At 45.1% G+C, this 23,039-nt stretch overlaps 1 protein-coding gene across 3 annotated transcripts in view; it reads left to right on the forward strand.

The window, feature by feature from the left end:
- arnt2 (aryl-hydrocarbon receptor nuclear translocator 2) overlaps window positions 1-17,680 on the forward strand; it is a 63,560-nt gene extending 45,880 nt beyond the window's left edge. For all 3 annotated transcript variants that reach the window (XM_030414001.1, XM_030414004.1, XM_030414002.1), the window contains 7 exons: window positions 4,284-4,359; window positions 5,343-5,466; window positions 5,620-5,722; window positions 5,853-5,991; window positions 7,540-7,690; window positions 14,624-14,769; window positions 14,861-17,680. In XM_030414001.1, coding sequence (XP_030269861.1) covers window positions 4,284-4,359; window positions 5,343-5,466; window positions 5,620-5,722; window positions 5,853-5,991; window positions 7,540-7,690; window positions 14,624-14,769; window positions 14,861-14,959 — 838 coding nt within the window. In that variant the 3' untranslated portion in view covers window positions 14,960-17,680. The remainder of the gene's footprint in view (window positions 1-4,283; window positions 4,360-5,342; window positions 5,467-5,619; window positions 5,723-5,852; window positions 5,992-7,539; window positions 7,691-14,623; window positions 14,770-14,860) is intronic.
- The last annotated feature ends 5,359 nt before the right edge of the window (window positions 17,681-23,039 follow it).

Below are 23,039 nucleotides of genomic sequence, written 5' to 3' on the forward strand. Positions count from 1 at the left end.
CTGCTCTCAGCTGTCATCACCGGATTACCAGTGTCAACATACAGCTGATAGCTGTCAGTCGAGTGTGTGTGTGTGTGTGTGTGCGTGTGTGTGTGTGTGTGTGTGTGTGTGTGTGTGTGTGTGTGTTACAGGTACATGAGTCAGCAGCACCTTGGGGCTGAAGTGGCAGCCAGAATATTAACAGAGATTTATGAGGTCACTATAAGAAAAAATGGATCTCGTTTATCAGAATCCCACAAAATTCAGAAGTAGAAGACTGTCCTCAGCTCCACACAGCAGGAGGAGTACCTGTGTGTCCACTCTGTGTGCACACATATGTAGTGTTCATAGGGGAACACAATCCCCTTGTACTGTTGAGATTGTGTATTAATAAATGGCATCTTGCACATTTGCAAGAGCAGCTCAGTATTCTCACTGTGAGTGATGCGTTCTGAATTAGTCTGTCACAACAACAGTGATAGAAGTGCATGATAATGGTCATGATGTTAGTGATGAGCTGAACGTGATGCATATTATTAATTATGATTGAGTTATGTTTCCTGTGTAAATGATCTACAAGATAATGGCCCAGTTTCTCTTCTTGGAGCTGTGATGTACTGAAGTTATTCATCTTTAGAAGCAAACAGTTTCTCTATTAATACAGCAGAGAAACAATAGAATTGGCAACTGTGTGATGTTTCATCACATCTGCTGTGATAAGTGCAGTTATAATATCTTGTTGTTCATTTTTCTAAATTGTCCTGAAAATTGTCAGAGCTTCCATCTGGTCTTTTCAGTAGAAACATCAGTTTAACTGTGGTGTTAAAAACTGCAGTGTTGTTCTTATTTTGATGTGATATCGATTTCAAATTCAAATGAAGTGTACACAGGCCAGAGAGAGCGTTGTGACACCATATCAGTCATTTGGTCCCTGCTGCTCTCACAGCATATCCATGTAAGTTGAATCTCTAATGATGGCACACATGTCACTACAACTGCCAAAGTATAGTCGGAGGAAATGTCTCGCCTGTTGAACTTCTCAGTCAGATATAGTTTGGTTGCCTAATGGAACAGTACACCGAGCCAGTCCGATCAGTGAAATGGTCTGTAGCTAGCTGCTGATTTGATTGCGTGGTGAATAGAAGCGCTCATGTGCCCAGTGCCTCCTCCTGTTTATCTCTGTGCTGCAGCTGATCACAGGCCATCGCAGCCCTGACTGGCAAACTTGTGCCATCTCTGAGCATAAAATAAGCCTTTGCAGAAGCCAGTTTCCAGCTGATTTTGCTGTGAGGGCTGTGTGGAGAATGACTTGATGAACCTCATGTGGCAGCCGGCTCATTTGGCCTCACTGCTTTGAGTCAAATCTCATCTATGTACATGTTGAAATGAGCATGGCATTACGTATGTTTATGGACATACAAACCAACTCATACATTGACATACACGTCACTGTGACACAGCCACCATATTTAATACGGTGGCTTTAGATCCAAACAGTTCAGTGTTTTGCGTGAGCCCTCATGGCACACAGAAAGGAAAGGAAGAAAGGTTGTTTTTTAACCACGTGTTTGAGGTTATTTTTAAGGTTGGAGGTTATGTGATGTGAGTCTGTGTTACTACATCGTGGAATTGGGTTGAAATGGAACATAGATAGCCACATTAAACAGTTGAACAAGGCTGTGCAGGCTCAGGTAAAACCTGTTTGATGTCTCCACTGACATAAACTGAGAAGTGCCATTTTTACAACATACTCACTATCTAGAATTCATGTCACACATTTATCAATGTAAGTGCACAAAGCTGTGATTTCTGCTCACAAATTAAACTCTTTAAACTCCAGGATACCTGCCTGGTCTGATAAGAATGTGATGTCATTATGAGCATATATGTATGCGCAGCAACAACAGCTGATCAATAATACATTTTTATTTTTCTCTCCTGGTTGAAATTCTCCATCTCCTCCATCCACGCTGCCCTGTCTCACTCTTCACTGTACTGTGATAACGTGTAGGAGTTTTGTTTTCAGTCCTTTTGACTGTGTATCATTCAAATAATTACACCTGTGTGGGTTTGACAGCAGCAGCAGTCTTGTTCTCTTTGTAGCTTCATGGCTGATGAGAGCTGACACTGAGCAGACCTAAAAGAAACATCACAAATCGTTCTGGAAGTTTCACAGCTGTGTGACTTTTGTTGTCTTTCACACCTCAGTGACATCCTGCGTTAACGCACCAGAATTGTTGAAATTGTTGTCGTGGCGTCTTCCTTGTAGAAACGGACCTTGGTGCAAGTTACAGCAGGGGCATCTATATATTATTATTATTATTTCTTTATTTAAACAGGGACAGTGCACAATAAAACATTAACCCTGTATAAACAGGGAGAGATGCACTGCACCGGGTTCTAGTTGCTATTTTCCACCCGTAGTCATTGATTCTCGGTGTCGACTTCTGCATGTAGACCAAATGATACACTGCTCAAAACATTAAGTGAAAACTGTAACCACACATCAGATCCTGATGAACGAATTATTCAGGTTGAAAACTTTACTGATGTACATTGTTTCATTTGTTGAGAACAAAATGACGTAACAACGATCAATGGAAACCAAAATCATCAACTGACTGAGGGCTGGGTTAAAAATCACACCGGAGAACAGAGTAAAAGATGGAAATCACAGGTTGACCCACCTTGTGTGAGACTCACAGTGTGTGTGTCCCGCGGGCCTGTCCTAACATCTGGACACGCTCCTGATGAGTCTGCTGATGGTGTCCTGGGATCTCCTCCCAGACCTGGATCAGGGCATCAGTCATCCTGGACAGTTTGTTGTGGTACTTGGTGGCGTTGATGCACGATACACTCTGGTCACATGAGGCCGGGCATCGTCCTGCACCAGGAGGAACCCAGGGCCCACTGCAGGAGCGTACGGTCTGACAGTCGCTCTGAATTACATCTCGGTACCTAACAGCAGTCGGGGTAGCGTTGGCTATATGAGCGACCCTCCAAGGATATGTGTCCCCAGACCATCACTGAGCCACCAGCGACCAGTCACGCTGGATGATGTTACAGGCAGCGTAACGTTCCCCACACCTCCTCCACACTCCTTCACACCTGTCACATGTGCTCAGTGTAATCCTGCTCTCATCTGTGGAGAGGACAGGGCACCCACGGCGACCTGCCAAGACTGTCGCTCTCTCACTAATGCCAGTCGAGCTGCACGGTGCTGGGCGGTGAGCAGGTCCCACGAGAGGATGTTGGGCCCTCATGCCACCCTCATGGCATCTGCTTCTGACAGTTTGGTCAGAAACACGCACACCAGCAGTGCTCCTCCTGTTCCTCCTCGCACAAAGGAGCATGTATTGGTCCTGCTCCTAGGTTGATACCCTAATGTGGCCTCGTCCAGCTCACCTCTGGTATCTCCCTCATGCTTTTGCGACTGTGCTGTGAGACGCAGCAAACCGATGTGCTATCCTGGAGGAGCTGGACTACCTGTGCAACCTGATTTGGCTGCAGGTGCCGCCTCATGCTACCAGAAGTGACAAGGACACCAGCAGAACACAGAACTGGAGAAGAATCAGTGAGGAAGGATCAGGACAGAGCAACTGTCTGTGTCACCACATGCAAGACCAAGCTTTGAATTAAACAAATAGCCCACTCTTTGCTTCTTGATGGATATAACATTGAAGAGTCTGCCGCAGTAAGAGAGGCCATTTTGGACTTTTTTTTTGGACGTGAGCTGAAGTGATCCAAAGCTCTTACAGCAGCGGAATATTTCATTCCTGAAACCTTTCACATAAACATTCTTCCAGCCTGTTGCATTCAAAACAGCCTGTGTATGTAAGTTCTTTTCACATCTAATGAATTCTCAGGTTTCGGTGTGTGTCCCTGCTAACACATGAAGTGTGAGACTGAGGTGGATCAGTACAGCCTTGGTAGTACTGCTGCTGTTGGACCAGTGTCAGTGCACCTGAACACTGCCTGAAATGTCTCCAGCTGAAGCAGGACTGATGAATATAGTGTTCACTGCTTGTCTGCAGGATATTGATGTGAATGTTCTCATTCTGCTCAAATGTACATTGTGTTCTTCTCCTTGTTGTTCTCTGACATCTTCTTGTTTATTGTTGTGTCAGAGGGTGTTCTGCATCTCCTGCCCCACAAACAATTTGTATCTACACAAATGATTTGTGTTATTTAACAAATGTTTATTTATCATAGAAGTGGTTTTGTAGAGTGAATTTCAAACGTACGACTGTGTGAGTTTGAAGTCTGAGGCGCTGATGTGAGTGTGGTGTGCTGTGTGTTTGCAGGCAGCTACAGCAGCAGCAGCAGGCAGAACTGGAGGTTCACCAGAGAGACGGGCTGACTGCCTACGACCTTTCCCAGGTAACCCTATGAAGCGTCTTAGCATCAGCTTGTACCACACTAATCACTGCAATAACAAAGAAGATATCTCTGGCACACGTATAAATGATGATGAGAATGCCATTTATCAAAAATGCACATATCTAATGTGCTTATGGCGCAGGTGCTAGGTTAACTGACTGATTAAAGAGGGGTTGACAAAATAGTAGAAAGTTCAATAATTGTTGCGCAATTAACCCTGTGCACAGATAATATTCACAAGCAGCATCACTGAGCCAGACGCCCACATATAAGCTGGTAACTGAAGGCAGTAAGTGAACCAGTTGGGCGGACAGATCTGCGTGCACAGCCTGTGACAGTAGATGCTGCAGGTCAGTCGGTGCTCAGAGGAGTTATCCATGCAGTGAGAGCTCAGTAACTTACTGCACCATACTGAAGCATAGCTCACAAGCTCCGTCAAAGAAAACACAAACAAAAACGTAATAAATCCAAAGACCAGAAACATTGTGAATCAATTTGAAGGCCGATGCCAAAAAAAAGAACACCCTGTGATGTCTGGGGAGAGAGATGTTTTAATTAAAACAGGCAGACATAATTATTAGATTACAAATGATACATTTCCAGGTGTTAATGTACAGCAGCGATTCATGTAAGTGGATATACAGAAAATAACATTTTGTCCTCTCATGTGATGTTTCATAGTTTATTTGCATAACATGCAGATTATTGTGGAAGTTCCATGCTGAATGAGAACAACACAGGGCCATCAAGTGTGTCAGAGTAGGAAGTCCTGGTTGGCAAAAACAAAACTCAAAGTTGTTTCTTTCCTTCTTGCTCGTCTACTTGGCAAAAATCTGACCCTGTTTATTGACACGAGAACTGTTTGGACGGAATCCCAGAGTGTGAGACATCTGTTTTACATGAGGAGTGGATTGTTTGTGTTCAAGTGAATTCATCCCTAACATCATCCTCCTCTCCTCATACCCCCGTCCCCCCACCCTCAGGTGCCTGTGGCCAGCGTCAGCAGTGGAGTCCATGAGACGGGGAAGACCATCGACAAGACAGAAGCCCTGTTCTCCCAAGAAAGAGACCCCCGCTTTGCTGAGATGTACACCAGCATCTCTGGCTGTACGACACAGACACACAAACACCCGACTCTCCCTCATAAATATGTCTCACTCTGTATCAGCTATCTCTGTTATTTCTATCATGCTGACCCTGGTGTGTGTGTGTGTGTGTGTGTGTGTGTGTGTGTGTGTGTGTGTGTGTGTGTGTGTGTAGCGGGAGATAAGAAGATGATGGTTCCCTCCTCCACAGCTGGAGGACAGCAGCTGTACTCTCAGAGCTCTCCCTTCCAGCAGGGACACTCTGGCAAAAGCTTCAGGTATGTTGATGTCAGTGATGTGTGTTAGTGCGTGTCATGCTGAGCAGCTCACATCCATAACTCACTGGATCAGACTTCTGCTGTCAAGTCTGACTGAGCTTCATATTTCACTCAATGTCTGTGCACACAGTTCGTCTGTGATCCACGTCCCTGGCGTCAACGACATCCAGCCATCAGGCTCGTCCAATCAGAATCTAGCTCAGATCACCAGACAGCTCAACCCAGGCCAGGTGGCATGGTCAGGCAACCGACCCCCCTTCTCTGGACAGGTAACACACACAAACACAAACTAACACATACACACAAACAGTGTTTGTTACACAAGTGAAGCCATGCCAGAGTGATTCCACGTGCTCCTCTGGTGCCCTCTCACAGATGGACCTGTTTGCCATGTTTTCTATGTGCGTGCATCGCAGTCTTGCTCAGAGGGAGAATGTGCTGGGCACATGTTGGTTAACAGGCCCGTCTGTCCTGCAGACATGCTGCTGCACTGCTCAGGTCATTCCAGTGGACTGACTGCTTTGTTGTTCAGTAACCTCTGAGTGCATCACAATAACTTGAGCCAGATGATGAGTTGAAAATACAGCTGAATGTTTTCAGCACCTCTAAACACGGCAGACATGAAGGACTAACAGTTGTTAGGCTGCCGTTCAGCAGTGCAGTTGCTCTACATTGGAAAAGCCTGTTTGACCAAACTGTTGTCCAGAACATCAAGTTGTTTTGAAGAATGAAAGAAGACTCAACACAAAGTTATCAGGTTGTGTTTGAACCATTACAAGCTGCCAGAATGGATAAGAGGCTGATGTTGTTGAACACAGCCGGTTATTGAATTACAGGAGTAAAGAACAGAAAAACATCCGGCTGTGGGTTGTTGGAAAACTGTGTCTTTGTCTGGACAGACATGTCATAGTGTTACAGTCATACAGGTTGGTGTTAGGACCACCTTTTCAAATACTTGAACTTTGTTATTGAGGAATATGCATGTATATGTTTGTATCTGTCATGTGGCATGGGGCTGGTTGGACAGTACACATGCACCAAAGTTAAGTTTGCAACAAATTAATGAAGGTAAACTTATTTAATTTACTAATGATGAAATGAGTTCTCAGCAGCACACCTGCTGTGAGTGAGAGGGACGTTACTTGCTGAAATGCATCGTGGGAGTTAACATTAACTTTGTACAACAAGACAAAATTCTTTGCTGATGGATAAAATGAATTGCATTTTCTGAATGGTGTTGCTTGAAAATAGTGCTGTGCAATGAATTTTGAAATATGATTGTTGAGATAAGATTTTATCAAATAAAAGGAAAATTGAATCTGTATTTTTCAGCCTGGCTCATAATTTACAGTCTGACTGTGACTGTGTCCAGTCAGACTACAGCGCTGTTAACACAGCACAGCTCCTTATTCATCTACACTGTGTTGACTCACAGAGAGCTTCAGACAAACACACAGCTGTCCAGTGTCAGATGTCCAACACCACTCTGCTGGTTAACAACATGCGTCATCGTGTTTTCAATCACTGTTTAGTATTTTGGCCTGACATGACACACATATGGTGTGTCAGTCATTGTTCATGTGTACAAGATGTATTTAATCTGAAAAGACAAAAGAAAAGAGTCTTTGCTCATTTCATGTCTAATCGAAAGACAAAAGTACTCAATGTTTGTCTTCTTTGATTGATTAAAGATACAGTTAAAAGTGTGTTCTGACCTGTGAACGCTACATTGTATGATGGATTGTGTCACACTGAAGCTTGAGTTGACTGTGCAGATCCAATATGCTGTATATGTAACCAGTCTCTGTGCTCTCCAGTCCAGTAAAGCCCAGTCCAGTCCATTTGGTATTGGTTCTGGCCACAGCTACCAGACTGACCCGGCCTCCTACAGTCCCCTGTCGTCCCCAGCCACTTCCTCTCCCAGCGGCAACGCCTACTCAGGACTGACCAACCGCAGCACAGCTTTTGGTGAGTTCTCATTCATCACTGGGTCAACTGTTATAAACCACACAGCTGTGTGACGACGTCTGTGTGTGTCTGTGTGGTGACGTCTGTGTGTGTCTGCACACACATCCAGTCATATAAAAACTAAAGTAATCACAGCACAGGTCTCGCTGTCATCAAGGTGGGCCTGACAGTACAGCTGTAACCAACAGCACCACATTAATCACAACACATTTAACTTTACTGTAGATCACAAATGTACACAAAACTGGATGGAATGTAGTCGTTGTTTGGACACGAAAAAAAGAAATACTTTATAAACTAATTGTTTTAGCTTCCCTGGAATCTTGGAATCATTAATTTAGTGAAGAGAATTAAAATCACAGCAGCCAGCCTGTAAATCATGATGACATCATCACTCAGACCTCAGCTAGGTCTGACTGTGGCTCGCTGGTTACATTTGTATGTAAATGATCAAACCATTGGAAATTCATGCAGCAACAACACTGTTTTGGGAAACAATGGAGAATGAGCCATACAGTACAGTACAGTCATTGTGCCCATGTTGTGCTCTCTCTGGAGGACAAAGGTGAGCTGACATTAAAAGTTGTTTGACCGATGGCATACTGTACAGCTGAGGCAGCAGGGAAACCAAAGAGACATTATTGTTTCAAGACAAAGATGGATATTGTTGCAGAGGCCTCTGCATTGTTGGCACCATTAAAGGATGAAAACGTGATACAGCGCTTGTGGTGCTTCTTCTCGACAGGTAATATACTCACAGCAGATTAACTCAGATATACAGTATGACCCTTATTGTGTTTTAAACTCAGCAGGCGTGTGTGTGTGTTTGTTGTTCGACAGGCAGCGAGTCACCGAGTGTTATCCAACAACAGATAATGTTACAAGAGATCACAATGTGCAGTCCTGTGCTTCAGTCAGACTCTGTATATAGACTAACCAGCCCTCTGATTGATGTAATGTTCTTACTGGTGCCACCATCATTACCAGCACACTTCACCTCAAGGTGTTTTCACTCACACTGAAGCAGAGCTGTCTGGATTGATCACAAGGCCGGCTTTATTTTTCTAAAGCATAACTGAAAAACAGAAAATCAGATGAAGGTGACATCACTGTGCTGTCTGGAGGTGAATATGCTGTAGAGGTAAAAGCATTGTCACAATCACACCTGTGGAAGCTCTGATATCTGTTGTAGTATTATTCTCCATGTTACAGTGTTGTAATCTCTGAGCTCTCCAAAATGTTTCCACTTCTTCTGTCCATGTGACGGCCATTAAAGATTCTTAAGGACGTTGGAAGTATTTATTCTTGATGGCAGAAAGGTTGAGATACACGGTGATGAAGCCCGGCATCAACACAGGAGCTGTTGGATGCTCATGTTGTATGTAATGACGGTCTCCAAACTGTATGTATTTAAATATAATGAATAATGATCAGAGCTTTATAAAGAGAAGCGTGCCATTAGCTCCAGCTAAGTCCGGGTTACAGTTGGCATGTGTTTGATTTAATTAGGAAAACCATTTTCCTGCTTCCAAGGCTTACTGGCTTATTTCCGTCCTGGTCCAGAGGTAATTACATGGATGGGGAAGCAAAGCAGACAAAGCCAAAATCACTTATTAATGGTTCCATCCTCCAATAATGTACATCATTTTGTATGGCCTTCAAAGCTTTTTACTCACCTCACACTGCATAACAGCCATTTTATGAGTGCCATGAATAACACAGCAAGGTTACATCTGAGTGCTTCTATACACTGCTTCATAAAAGCACCTTTTCCACCGACAAACTGCCACAAAACACTGTGTCAGATTGCATTCATTGAGTTATCGACGTGCTGGAGTATCCTCACAAAATGGCAAAACGGCTTGGTATCATTAAATTCCAGTTCAAACGCTTCCTGCTCAGAAGGCTAATAGCAGTATTAGAGAGTGCCTTATTGTGAAGGTTTTATTAAAGTTGCGCAGCTTAAAGTAGCACAGTATGGAAATGTTTCCTGCAGAAAAGCACCAAAGTGAGTACTAATGTGGGACGCTGCTCTTCAGTTTAGTGGTAGTACTAAGGTTAAGATTTATTATTAAGAACAAACCAACAGCTGCCATGTCTGAGGATGGCTCGCAGCCAAAGGTCAGATTTCTGTTAGCTGGTGGTAGAAAGAGTGATGTGATGGAGATGTGCTGTCAGTCAGTAGAGGGGGAGGCAGTCAAAGAGCTGTTCCACTCCTCAAGTCCAACTTATGAAACACATTGAAACAAATAGGTTGAGCTAAAAGTCAGCCTAGCCAGGGCAAAAACGCTAACGCTAGCTCTGTCAAGCATTTGCTGGACAGCTCTCACAAACCAAAGTTAACTTGACGACGATCTGTAGCGTCATCCGTGCTGACGGGGAGATGCAGTCCGGTGTGCTCCTCAGTCAGAGCCTCTCCGTCCAGCACATGTCCGACTGCCTCACCGGGGCTGACGCGGGGCGCTGGAGCTCTGTGGGTTATGTTCTTGATAATGAACCGGTCTCTCACCGGTTAATGAATGTCAGCTTTTTGAAAGCAAAATGAACTGAAAGTGACATCCCTGCATGGCACACCTCAGAACCAGCTCCACATCAGCACTGTGATTAATGAGGACTGTAGGGGGTCTGCAGCAGTAACACTTGCCAATGTATGCAGTACATACTGTTCCAGTGATATGAGACTTTACGTGGTCTTAGATTTGGGATATTGTTAAAGGCTGCAGTACAGTAAGTGATGTCACTGTCTGAACCTGCCAGACTGTTCTACTAATGTTGAGTCTAAATACCAATCACCTCTACAATAATGTTGAAATATGGATGTTGAAGTATTCATTCACAAACACTGTGATACCTGATTTTGTCACCCTGTCCTATAAATGATAGAATAATCCATTCAGTCGATGTGTGTTCAATAAATGAATTGGTATTGACCGTTCCTGTGATGTCACCTGGGTATCAGCTTTACAAAGGAACCAGTTATCTGAGAAAGTCATCAGATTGATCAGTAATTAAGTCATATCTGCAATGATGGTTGAAAGTTAGATATGTTTACGGCACTGTTGGACACATTTTCTTCTTTCTGAACCACAATGATGGAGCAACCAGCACACCGACATCTTGTTTTCTATCCATGGTGCTGGTTAGTCACGAGCAGAAGAGGCTTCAGATACATTAGTGTGTGTTCAGTGAGTGACGGCTGCTCAGGACTCCTGCTGCTTGTTGTCCACATGACTGTAGGAGTGAAGCATGTCCAGCATGCACTGCTACCTGATGGCCTTTTAATGCACACTCACATTAGCCAAATGGATGCTCGCTCGCTCTCTCTCTCTGTCTCTCTCTCTCTCTCTGTCTCTCTCTCTCTCTCTGTCTCTCTCTGTCTCTCTCTCTCTCTCTCTCTCTCTCTCTCTCTGTTGCATCCTTTGTTTCCTCCCTTTGTTCCTGCTAGCTGACTCTCTTGAGTTCTATTCTTACATAACATGTATTCCTGCTCACGGTGTTGTTCTCTCGCTCCTGTCAGAGCATCTGAAGGCTGGTGTCAGTCACAGCCAGTGCCATTCATGTGCTCTGCTGTGGCATTTGTTTTTATTATTCACTTATGATAAGCTCTTGTTCTCCCTTATCTTGTCTGCTTTCCACTTAGTGTACACACAGGCGACCTGCTGTGTGTTTGGTTAATTACTTTTTCAGTCTGTGTTTTTGCTTGTGCTCTCTGACTGACTGTCTGTCTGTCTGTCTGTCTGACTGTCTGTTTGTCTGTCTGTCTGTCTGACTGCCTGTCTGTCTGCCTGTCTGCCTGTCTGTCTGTCTGACTGTCTGTCTCTCTCTCTGTCTGACTGCCTGCCTGCCTGCCTGCCTGTCGGTCTGTCTGTCTGTGTGTCTGTCGCTCCATCAGCAGCTCAGCCTCTCTGTTGTAGCTGCTGTGAGATGAGATGAGCATTTTGTTTATTATTGTGAAACAGTAGGAATGTTCCTCTGCAGGGAGAGGAGGGAGGGAGATCAATCTGCTCTGCTGTAATGCACTCAGTACACTCTCAAAACAGCCTCGTGGGGAAAATGTGTGCGTGTGCATATTTGTATATTCATATTTTGGAAGAAATGTGGAGCTGCTGCATTGTCAGTAGGGAATGTAGCTGTTGGTGCTCATTCTGCTTCTGTATTCACATTGTGCTGATACACACTACAAAAACAGCAGTTTTTCTTTAGGATGATGAGGATTTATCATTATGAGTCAGTCAAATTCAAGTCAAATCTGATATGAACAGCAGCAAAAGATTCAGTGTTGATTAAAGATCAGGGCTCAGGGTCATGATTCCAGTTTTTAATTAAAAATCAATCAAAACGAGCTTTCAACGTCAACCGTCGAAATCAAAAGCGGGACTGTGTGTGTGTGTGTGTGTATGTGTGTGTTTCTTGTTGTGTTTTTGGTGTTGAATATTCGATGGAGTCTCTTCTGGATGGAGAAATATCATCCTTTACAGAAAGCGATATGTCTAACAGTCCTGTCATAACTTTAGAGAAAAACATCTGTAACTTGTCTGATTGCTTCAACACTCACCTCCCTCCCACTGCTGTGGTGAACTGAAGTTCAACAGCATCTGTTTATATTACAGAGTGTGAGCCGTGACAGTTAGATAAAGCTCCATCATCAACCTGAAACATCATGATACCACAGAATGAGCAACTGTCAGCCACTCAGTCGATGTGTTGAAGATGGTTTGTTGTAGTATTATTGTAAAACTTAGTAAGTATGCATCAAACTAATATCTAAATGTTAAAATCACTCAATTAATATTATCTCCAGCCAGTGTGGATCTCATCAATGTTTGACATTGTTGCTTTATAGAGGACTCTTTATCATTGCAGATTAATCTATTATCAAGCTGGCTAATATTGTCTGTACATAGCCAAGCATAACTGCTTAATCAGCTAATCGTTTCAACACTGAGTTTGGAAGAAAGATTAGTGTCATTATTTCCTTTGATTTATTTTGTTAAAAGAGATTTAAGAAAAAAGTTGTTTTCATTCTATAGACACAAAAACTGGATAACTGGATGAAAGACATGAAATCCTTTTCTGAGCCAGTCTTTACTCCAGTGTCATGTTCATATGAAGTATTCACAGTATTTTAGGACACTATGACAACAGTATGGCACATTAAAATAAAACCTATTAGTCACAGAGAGCCCTAAACATAAAAAATCAAGTAAAATAAAAAACAATTCCTACACAGTTTGAATATGTAACATATATGAAACATGGAGCCACAACACGTGAACGTGAGCAGCATTCTGATGACAGTGTCCTGAACGTGTTACTGATAACATACAGACACTAAATGAGGCGCTCCATCTCCCGTCCTCCATCACATTCACACCACCACACCGCTGTTGTTCCAGTCTCATGACCCTTCAGGGGGTTGCCAGTTAGAAACCAGCGACGTCATACTATCGGCTGACAAACCTTGTTCCAGTGTGGAGCCTTCTTATACAGAGATAAGCAACACAATCATTCTGTACAAACATGTTTAAATGATTCATTCACAACCATAATCATGTTTTTATTCTGCAGCTTCCTACAAGCTCTGCAGATGTGTTATTTTTAGAAAATGATGTATCTACTTAAAAATGTGATCAATATAACATTTGAATGTATCACTCCAGTGTTTAAATGGATCCATGGTTTTGAGTGCAGTGTGTCATTTTGAGAGATTTGTTGTGTACAGTTACAGGAGAAGGTGTTCACATACCTGAGGAAAAAATGTTACAAACAAAGAGAAATGCAGCATCAGTCAGCTGACACTGTACACAATGATCAAGGGAGATGTTGGTAATAAGTGGGCTGGCATTCCATGTCTGTGAAGCTCATGGGATATTGATCATAATAATTATGGATTTACACACAGAATGATCAGACTGCACTGCACTGTACTGCACTGTACTGCACTGTACTACACTGTACTGTACTGCACTGTACTGCACTACACTGTACTGTACTACACTGTACTGTACTGCACTGTACTGCACTGTACTACACTGTACTGTACTGCACTGTACTGCACTACACTGTACTGTACTACACTGTACTGTACTGCACTGTACTGTACTGCACTGTACTGTACTGCACTGCACTGCACTGTACTGCACTGTACTGCACTGTACTGTACTGTACTACACTGCACTGTACTGCACTGCACTGCACTGTACTGTACTACACTGTACTGCACTGTACTGTACTGTACTGCACTGTACTGCACTACACTGCACTGTACTGCACTGCACTGCACTGTACTGCACTACACTGTACTGTACTGCACTGTACTGTACTGCACTGTACTGTACTGCACTGTACTACACTGTACTGTACTGTACTGTACTGTACTGTACTGTACTACACTGCACTGTACTGTACTGCACTGTACTACACTGTACTGTACTGTACTGCACTGTACTGTACTGTACTACACTGCACTGTACTGCACTGCACTGCACTGTACTGTACTACACTGTACTGCACTGTACTGTACTGTACTGCACTGTACTGCACTACACTGCACTGTACTGCACTGCACTGCACTGTACTGCACTACACTGTACTGTACTGCACTGTACTGTACTGCACTGTACTGTACTGCACTGTACTACACTGTACTGTACTGCACTGTACTGTACTGCACTGTACTACACTGTACTGTACTGCACTGTACTACACTGCACTACACTGTACTATACTACACTGTACTATACTACACTGTACTGCACTGTACTGTACTACACTGTACTATACTACACTGTACTGCACTGTACTATACTACACTGTACTACACTGTACTGCACTACACTGTACTTTGTTTGTAACAAAACAGTCAGCTGATCAAATGTCAAAGACATGAAGTTAACGTTTGAATTTCTTCACCCTGTGATCTTGTGTGTCCAGATGTGTCGGGGGAGAGCAGCCAGAGCGGAGCCCAGTTCCAGGGTCGTCCCAGTGAGGTCTGGTCCCAGTGGCAGAACCAGCATCACTCCCAGCAGGCCGGGGAGCAGCACACACACCCCAACCCCAGCCAGACAGAAGTCTTCCAGGTAACACACACTCTGATGCTGTTGGCTGCTGCCCAGTGTACACAGGTATGTGATGTGTGACCTGGGACCCCTCTCCCCTGTGTGTCTGCAGGACATGTTACCCATGGCTGGAGATCCCACCCAGGGAACAGCCAACTACAACATCGAGGACTTTGCTGACCTCGGCATGTTCCCACCCTTCTCTGAGTAACCATCTCTCTCCCTCTCAGAACTGGACTGAACTGCATTCATCTCTCATGTTGTCTCATTTTTCTATATTGCTGAATCACCAACACACAGCTCATGTGCAGCACGGTGAATGTCTGGGTGCACACACACAACCACAAACACACAGTCCACTCATGTTTCCACAGTATGTACCTGTGAACATACACATACCTCATCGCTGCAAAGAGGAAGTCTGCTGTCAGATGGAAGGAACGACCTGGACGAGCCGCTCGTCTGTCCTCGCCATCCTGGACATTGTCTGGAGCTCTTTGGAGAAACGGTGCAGTGTTTGACATCCAGCTCTCTGCAGTCAGCATCAGTGTGACCAGAGGAGGTCAGTCAGGTGACTAAAGCTGTAACTCTTACAGACCAGCATCAGTGTTTATAACCTAGATTTGACACTGAAATCCACCAAGAAGCAACATCCTGACATGACATCATTTGACCAATACACTACACCCAGAGACACACACGACACGTCTGTGTCAGTGTCAGAGGTTGTTCTCAGGATGGAATGATTACATCTGAAACAAAAGGTTCAACAACCAGAGAAGGAAACATGGTGGCTGATTCTCACCTGCTACATTTTTCAACTACAAGTAATTCCATAGTGATGTCAGCCACGACTCCTGTACAATGAGTCCCTTCACAGGATTGACACAAAGTGTTGTCTGAAGTTAAACACCAGACCAGAATGTGTCTGCAGATTGTTGACAGCTGACACTGAAGTGAATTACTGCTGTAAATCTGACCTGAATATTCATCACTGACCTAACAGGAAATATGTTAGACGATCTTATGTTTGAGTCCAGACACACCAAACAGATATCAAAGTATTGGTGTCGCCTCACGTCTCCTGTGAACTGGCCAACAAGCTTCACCTCAACACACCGTGCAGACTACAGCCGACGGCCAGCTAGCTTGTAAGTTCTGCGCCTGCGTGAGAGGAAATAACTGTCCATACCAGCAGGCAGCAGGTATTCATCGTTCAGACAGGGAAGACTCAGCACTGTGGAACAGATGCAGACCATTGTCATGATAAAGCAGCAGTTACACATTATGTAATGAGTTACAAGCCGCTCTCACTAACATAGCTACTCACATGACCTCGGTGAAGAGGCGGAGGTGAACAATATGAGAAACTGCACTGACAGGGTGAAGTCATGGACACTACAGCAACGGGCTGAAGGCTTTCCTTTCTTTCTTACTTCTGTGCACTGAGTCGCTGAGCTGAACAGTCGGCCAGTGCCAACAGTGTGAAACACACAGAACACACTGTGCGGTACATCGTCTTCACATTTAGTTTTAGTGTAAAAAGATGCAGTAACACCGTAGTGATTAATCATCACTCATCTGCAGAGGAATTTAGGCCTGCACTGCTTCACAAAAGTTGCCCCATGCTGTCAGAGTTGTTGCTCAACTGTGACTGAGGAGGATATCATTGCAGAACACCGTCTGACTCTGTGCATGATGAGCATTTTGTATTTTTGGAGACGGTGCTGAGAGGAAGCAGCTCTACACAGTTTACACTGGGCCTGGGTTCATATACAGGCACTGTGTTCAGAACACATGCGGGCTCGTACATCTGACCCGCCTGCTTCATCAGTCCGTCACAGCTCACGTGTGTCAGTACATGCTGGGACACAGAGGCTGCTGTAGTGTCATTATGGGATGTTACCGGTGCCAAATGAAGAACAGGTCAGCTTCATGTTCAGAGACAGTTCCATGTTATCATCATTCCTGGATAATGGTATGAGTGTGCTGTGTACTGTGTGTGAACCTGTGCACAGCTGAGCCACAGTGGCTCTCTGAGCTGCTGTCTCAGTCTTCATGTTTGCATCTGGCTGCTGGTGTCGAGCTGACCAATCACCTCCTCTGGTAGTTCCTGCAGTGACTGTAGAGAGCAGTCCACATGTTGATGTACATGCCACAGAGTCCCCACAGACACACAGTGCGATGTACGTGACGCCTCCGTCTGCTGGCTGCAGCCTCCTGCACACATCAGCAGGTGGAGAAGCTGCTCCTCTCCACCTGCTGCTGTCCTCACTCTCCCATCAACCTTATTGTGTAACCTATATGTAGTGACGACCTGATGCGAGTATTGAAGGATTCTATGTATACATGAAAAAAAATTTAAATCTCATTGCAGACAGTTGCTAAGCTAAGGCTTAAAGTGCACTTCATGAAGCTAACTGCTAATTTCACCAGCCTGCTTTAAAGGGAAAAACCGCCATACCGTCCAAGCAAAGCGCAGTATTTACTAGTGTATTAGGTGTTCTTCAGCTCTGGCTACTTGACTTTATTTCTTTGTAATCTTTTCAACTCTTAAGAGACTGAATAATACTTTCTAGCGGGGGAGCTTTTACATGATAGATTGTATAATGTCTCTGACAGACGGATGGGAGAACCTTGAACAGACATCAGAGTCCTTTTGCTAAAGATCTCAAATCGATGTTTTTTTTGTAAATAATGTGATTTTTATGTCGACTCGTGTTACTTTCACACAGTACATGTTTTTTGTGTAGGTTTTAATGATATTGTGTGCAATGTGAGTACATATTTAACTATTGGTATTTAGTTAGTCTGTTAATTGTACATTGAGTTCTAGACCTGTATAAATTGTGTAAATGTGACCCATTATTTTTGTGTAACAAATTGTGCTTGTGACAATAAATTCTTATTGGTTACGTGGCTTCCAGTCAAAGATTTCAGCCTCCATCATTCACTCATTCATCAAAATCCTTCATTCTGATGTTCTTTGTGTTAAAAAAGAAGAAAACAAGTAAAGCTGTAGATAAAAACAAAGGTTTCCTCTGCCATAACCCATATTTGGATCTGAAGTGTGTAACACAGGAGCCATTACTCTTATTAATGTATAGAAAGTGTTCTGGTTTTACACATTCAAGCCCGTTGACAAGTTTTCAGAGAGTACTACTGTATAAGTTACTGAAGTAATATGTAATATAGTATTTTCACGAGGTGGTATCGCTGCTTTTATCTGTATTAACTGACTGCAGAAGACTTCAGACACCACCTGTTTACACAGTCAGCACTTATGGAGCAACATTATCATATGATTTGGAGTCATGTGTCTGACTACCTGGTGAATTTAAGTCCATGATTCACTCTCTCAGTTGTGTGTTTGTCTTCAGTATCTCCTCTGTGTTACCCAGCTAGTCTCTGACGTCAGTTAGGTGCTGAGCAGGAAGTGAGCAGGTCAGCACAACACAGACACAATGAGAACAAACCAAACAAGACAGCTAAATGAGTTTATGAGCTGAAAGTCGCTCGGATCCCTCACTCACTGATCAGTCGCCCGCTGACAGAGCTGATGAGCTGAAGCTTGTTAAAGATTCCTCAGGCTGTTGATCATCAGCCTCTTCGGTCTCCTCCACACTGACCGCTCACAGACAGACTCAGAGATGTGAACATCAAGTTGTGGACTGACAGCTAACCCACTGATAGGTTTGGTTTTAGTGATGTCATTGTACGTCATCAGAGCTACATGGATCCATGTAGGGACATCATGTTCGACTGACAGCAGCTGAGCAGCACTTTGATGAAGCTGATGTGAGATCCAGACCTGACCTGACCGGGCCGGATCTGCCATACATACAGTACATGATGAGGAGGGGCTTTTTCTGTGTTCCCTCAGTGGAGCAAATGATGTCTTAATCCATACATCTGAAATCTTACAAGTTGTCAATCATCTGTTGACAACTTATGTACAGAGCCCTTCATTAATGTTCATACTGCCAGCTACTTTACACCGACACTTTTATGAGAAAGTGAAATCCATCGTGCGTGATGCTGGAGAATTTCTGGTGCGGACGGTCTGGAATAGAGGAGCCCACAGAGATGAACATGTCCTTATCGACAGGAAGGTTGATGGATGTCAGGAAGACACTAAGCTGCTGTCAGGCTGAAACATTCAAGGGCTGAGCTGAGCTGTCATTCAGACAGAACGCCAAGACAGCTTCCTGTTCCTATTTGTTTTGGTTTGGAGGTTTCCTCCAGCCTGCTGTCCTCAACCCATCCTCAAATATGCTGTTTCATGGCAGCCAGCCAGAGTCCGACCCTGAACACTTCTGTCAGCACCGTACATGTTTGTGTTGCCAAAGCTGTCAGCAGACTCAGATGTGTGTGTGTGTGTGTGTGTGTGTGTCTGTGTCTGTGTGTCTGTGTGTCTGTCTGTCTCTGGTACTGCCGACTCAAAGAACCACTCTGAACAGAACTGAGTAGTCCCTCAGCTTAGATCAGCTGTTCTGGTCAGCTCACATCCATGTAAACCCTCCTGCTGTTGCAGCCTCTCTCAGATGACGTCTGTTCAAGTCAAGTCAAATTTGATTTATACAGCCCGACATCACAAATTGCCTCAAGAGGCCTTTACAATCCAAAGCTAATTTCCAAATTTTTATATGTAGATTTTAGTCCAGCTGTGAATACACACCAGCCACACCTGCTCACCCTGAAGTTAAATGACATGTAAGTAAATCTTTTAGTTTTTAATGGTTTTTGTTCCTTCTGAACATGCAGATCCCAACAGGTGGAGGTTCCCTTCAGCAGATCAGACACTCGTACAGGCGTGCCACAGGGCTCCTCTTCACACTGTGCACAGATGACAGCCAAATAATTACATCAGCACATTTTCAGATGAGTTATATCAAGCCTGCTACATGACTGCCCCTCAGGGGTATCACGTGGAGACTGCTACAGCCACCTCATTCTGAACAGTACCAAAACTAAAGATATGATATCTGACCCCCGGTAGGTGACAGTGAGCCTGTACTCATTGGAGACTGTGTATTAGAGCAGTATTTAGTCAAACAAACACTCACACTGTCTGATGTGAGAACCAACATCCTGTTAACGTTCTACACGGCTGTGCTGGAAAGCATCATCAGGGATGTGAGTCTTCTTCAAAGTGAGAAGGGACCACATGGTGAAAACAGCAGTGAAAGTGACAGAGAAGGGAGAAACCCCTACATCACTCCGTCAGGTGTAGGACGTCTGAATGACAATATTTTAAAGCAACATTATGGAGAAATTGTCATGTTGTGTGATTTGGCACCTCCCACAGTTTCTGAATGCAACACCACTGTGGTAAATACTGATCTGAGGTCTGTAACAATGTGTTAATGTAGGCGCTGATTACAAAGCAAACTCATTACAACATAACATGTTATGTGCTGCAAACTTGTATGTTGACGTGAACATGTATGTAACACTGTGATCCTCCCTCTCTCTGAGGATACAGAGACAGAGACACCATCACCCTGTTACACCACACTGTGCCAACAACACCACCCTGTTACACCACACTGTGCCAACAACACCACCCTGTTACACCACCACCCTGTTACACCACACTGTGCCAACACCATCACCCTGTTACACCACACTGTGCCAACAACACCACCCTGTTACACCACACTGTGCCAACACCATCACCCTGTTACACCACACTGTGCCAACAACACCACCCTGTTACACCACACTGTGCCAACACCATCACCCTGTTACACCACACCGTGCCAACACCATCACCCTGTTACACCACACTGTGCCAACAACACCTTGTTACACCACACTGTGCCAACAACACCACCCTGTTACACCACACTGTGCCAACAACATCACCCTGTTACACCACACTGTGCCAACACCACCCTGTTACACCACACTGTGCCAACAACACCACCCTGTTACACCACACTGTGCCAACAACATCACCCTGTTACACCACACTGTGCCAACACCACCCTGTTACACCACACTGTGCCAACAACACCACCCTGTTACACCACACTGTGCCAACACCACCACCCTGTTACACCACACTGTGCCAACAACATCACCCTGTTACACCACACTGTGCCAACAACACCACCCTGTTACACCACACTGTGCCAACACCACCCTGTTACACCACACTGTGCCAACACCATCACCCTGTTACACCACACTGTGCCAACACCACCCTGTTACACCACACTGTGCCAACACCACCACCCTGTTAAACTACACTGTGCCAACACCACCACCCTGTTACACCACACTGTGCCAACAACACCACCCTGTTACACCACAATGTGCCAACAACACCACCCTGTTGCACCACACTGTGCCAACACCATCACCCTGTTGCACCACACTGTGCCAACACCATCACCCTGTTACACCACACTGTGCCAACACCATCACCCTGTTGCACCACACTGTGCCAACACCATCACCCTGTTGCACCACACTGTGCCAACACCATCACCCTGTTGCACCACACTGTGCCAACACCATCACCCTGTTACACCACACTGTGCCAACACCATCACCCTGTTGCACCACACTGTGCCAACACCATCACCCTGTTACACCACACTGTGCCAACACCACCACCCTGTTAGACCACACTGTGCCAACACCACCCTGTTACACCACACTGTGCCAACACCACCACCCTGTTAGACCACACTGTGCCAACACCACCCTGTTACACCACACTGTGCCAACACCACCACCCTGTTGCACCACACTGTGCCAACACCACCACCCTGTTACACCACACTTTGCCAACAACACCACCCTGTTACACCACACTGTGCCAACACCACCACCCTGTTAGACCACACTGTGCCAACACCACCCTGTTGCACCACACTGTGCCAACACCACCACCCTGTTGCACCACACTGTGCCAACACCACCACCCTGTTACACCACACTTTGCCAACAACACCACCCTGTTACACCACACTGTGCCAACACCACCACCCTGTTGCACCACACTGTGCCAACAACACCACCCTGTTGCACCACACTGTGCCAACACCACCACCCTGTTACACCACACTGTGCCAACAACACCACCCTGTTACACCACACTGTGCCAACAACACCACCCTGTTACACCACACTGTGCCAACACCACCACCCTGTTACACCACACTGTGCCAACAACACCACCCTGTTGCACCACACTGTGCCAACAACACCACCCTGTTACACCACACTGTGCCAACACCACCACCCTGTTGCACCACACTGTGCCAACACCACCCTGTTACACCACACTGTGCCAACACCATCACCCTGTTGCACCACACTGTGCCAACAACACCACCCTGTTACACCACACTGTGCCAACAACACCACCCTGTTACACCACACTGTGCCAACACCATCACCCTGTTACACCACACTGTGCCAACACCACCCTGTTACACCACACTGTGCCAACACCATCACCCTGTTACACCACACTGTGCCAACAACACCACCCTGTTACACCACACTGTGCCAACACCACCCTGTTACACCACACTGTGCCAACACCACCACCCTGTTGCACCACACTGTGCCAACACCACCCTGTTACACCACCCTGTTACACCACACTGTGCCAACAACACCACCCTGTTACACCACACTGTGCCAACACCACCACCCTGTTGCACCACACTGTGCCAACAACACCACCCTGTTGCACCACACTGTGCCAACACCACCACCCTGTTACACCACACTGTGCCAACAACACCACCCTGTTACACCACACTGTGCCAACAGCACCACCGTGTTACACCACACTGTGCCAACTCCACCCTGTTACACCACACTGTGCCAACAGCACCACTCTGCTGCTAGTTTGAGGTCTAGTCTTAGTTTGAGTAGTTTACGTTTGTATGGGTGGTCAACAGAACTTATATGGATGTGGTCAGCAGGTTGATATCTGCGCAGACTGTTGGAGGGTTATTATAACCCACTTTCTCTCCCTGATAATGGCCCTTAATGAGGCTCACCCTGCACAAGGATGCACAAAGGTGGTGGCAGGGAGAGGGAGTGGGGGTTTGTTTGAGAAAAGTTCTTGGTCCCTGAGGGCCAGCTGGATTCAGTACATTACATGTTTCTTCTAAGCTGCCAATGCTCACTGGCCTTGCTGCTCAGGACGGCTGTGTGGGAGGGCTTAGTTACATTAAAGAGGAGATTAGCCGGGACTTTTGATGTTGCACTCTGTAATGTGAATGGCTACAGTCTGAATCCTCCAAAGGCATCAAGTTTCATCT

This window comes from Sparus aurata, chromosome 4 (assembly GCF_900880675.1).
Source record: "Sparus aurata chromosome 4, fSpaAur1.1, whole genome shotgun sequence".
NCBI classification, from domain to species: domain Eukaryota; kingdom Metazoa; phylum Chordata; class Actinopteri; order Spariformes; family Sparidae; genus Sparus; species Sparus aurata.